Here is an 851-nt window from a genome sequence, read left to right as displayed (position 1 = left end):
GCTCCCCCACGCCGTCCGCCCCAGCCACTCTTACCTCGGCGTGCCCAGCTGGGGTCAGGGTCTTGTTGCAGCGCTCACACTTCAGGCAGAACTTGTGCCAGTCCTTGCCCAGGGAGGACACCTTCTCGGCTGCAGGGAACACGAGAGAGGGGTGAGCCACTGCCCAGCACCTGCTGAAGCCCCCGGGGAAGCCGGGCTCCAGGCACCACGGGGGGCTGCGCTCCAGGGGGGCTGCTCATCGGTGCACTGTGCACATCAGCCACGCTGCAGGGACAGCTCCGCTGCACCCCCAGGGCCCCCAGGGCCATTCAGAAGGAGGGGACAGGCCCCCAGCCTCTGACAGCCCCAGCTCTGGCACGTCATGGACACCCTTTCCCACGCGCCAGTCCAGCAATGGTAGCGTTTGCCTTCCGACTCCCTGCGTCTATTTTTACCCGCCGCAATATCCAGAATGACCCTGCTCCCATTCAAATATTTGGTGTTACCATGCCCACCTCACGCCACCAATTTTGTCACGCTTCCCCCTCATGCGCCCAGCCTCCCCAGCTCCCCAGCGCTCCCTGGGGAGCCTCAGCCATGGTTCCAGCCCTCGGCCGGAGCTGCCCCCGGCGCTGCTCCCAGGACACCCGCCTGCCGGGAGGATGGGACAGCAGACAGTCGCCAGTGTCACCATGGATGGATGCTTGGCTCTGGAAAACACCCATCTCTTGGGCACGTGGGTGCTTCCCCCTCGCCCCCAGCCCGGCAGCAGGTGCCACCTGCAGATGGGTACGTGGGCACGGTCCCTGCGTCACCCCAGAGTGCCCCGAACCTGCGGAGCGACTCACTGCCGGCACCAAAAATAATTTCAA

The 851-nt window shown here is 65.2% G+C and overlaps 1 protein-coding gene across 1 annotated transcript in view; it reads right to left on the bottom strand.

Annotated features, from left to right (window-relative positions):
- Positions 1–239, bottom strand: part of CRIP2 (cysteine rich protein 2) — a 4,135-nt gene extending 3,896 nt beyond the window's left edge. The window contains 2 exon segments of the mRNA XM_035900765.1: positions 35–142; positions 144–239. Coding sequence (XP_035756658.1) covers positions 35–142; positions 144–239 — 204 coding nt within the window.
- Positions 240–851: the final 612 nt, after the last annotated feature.

This window comes from Egretta garzetta, unplaced genomic scaffold (genome assembly GCF_000687185.1).
Source record: "Egretta garzetta isolate BGI_Z169 unplaced genomic scaffold, ASM68718v1 scaffold598, whole genome shotgun sequence".
Taxonomy (NCBI): Eukaryota; Metazoa; Chordata; class Aves; order Pelecaniformes; family Ardeidae; genus Egretta; species Egretta garzetta.
This window is presented reverse-complemented; position numbering and strand designations above follow the sequence as displayed.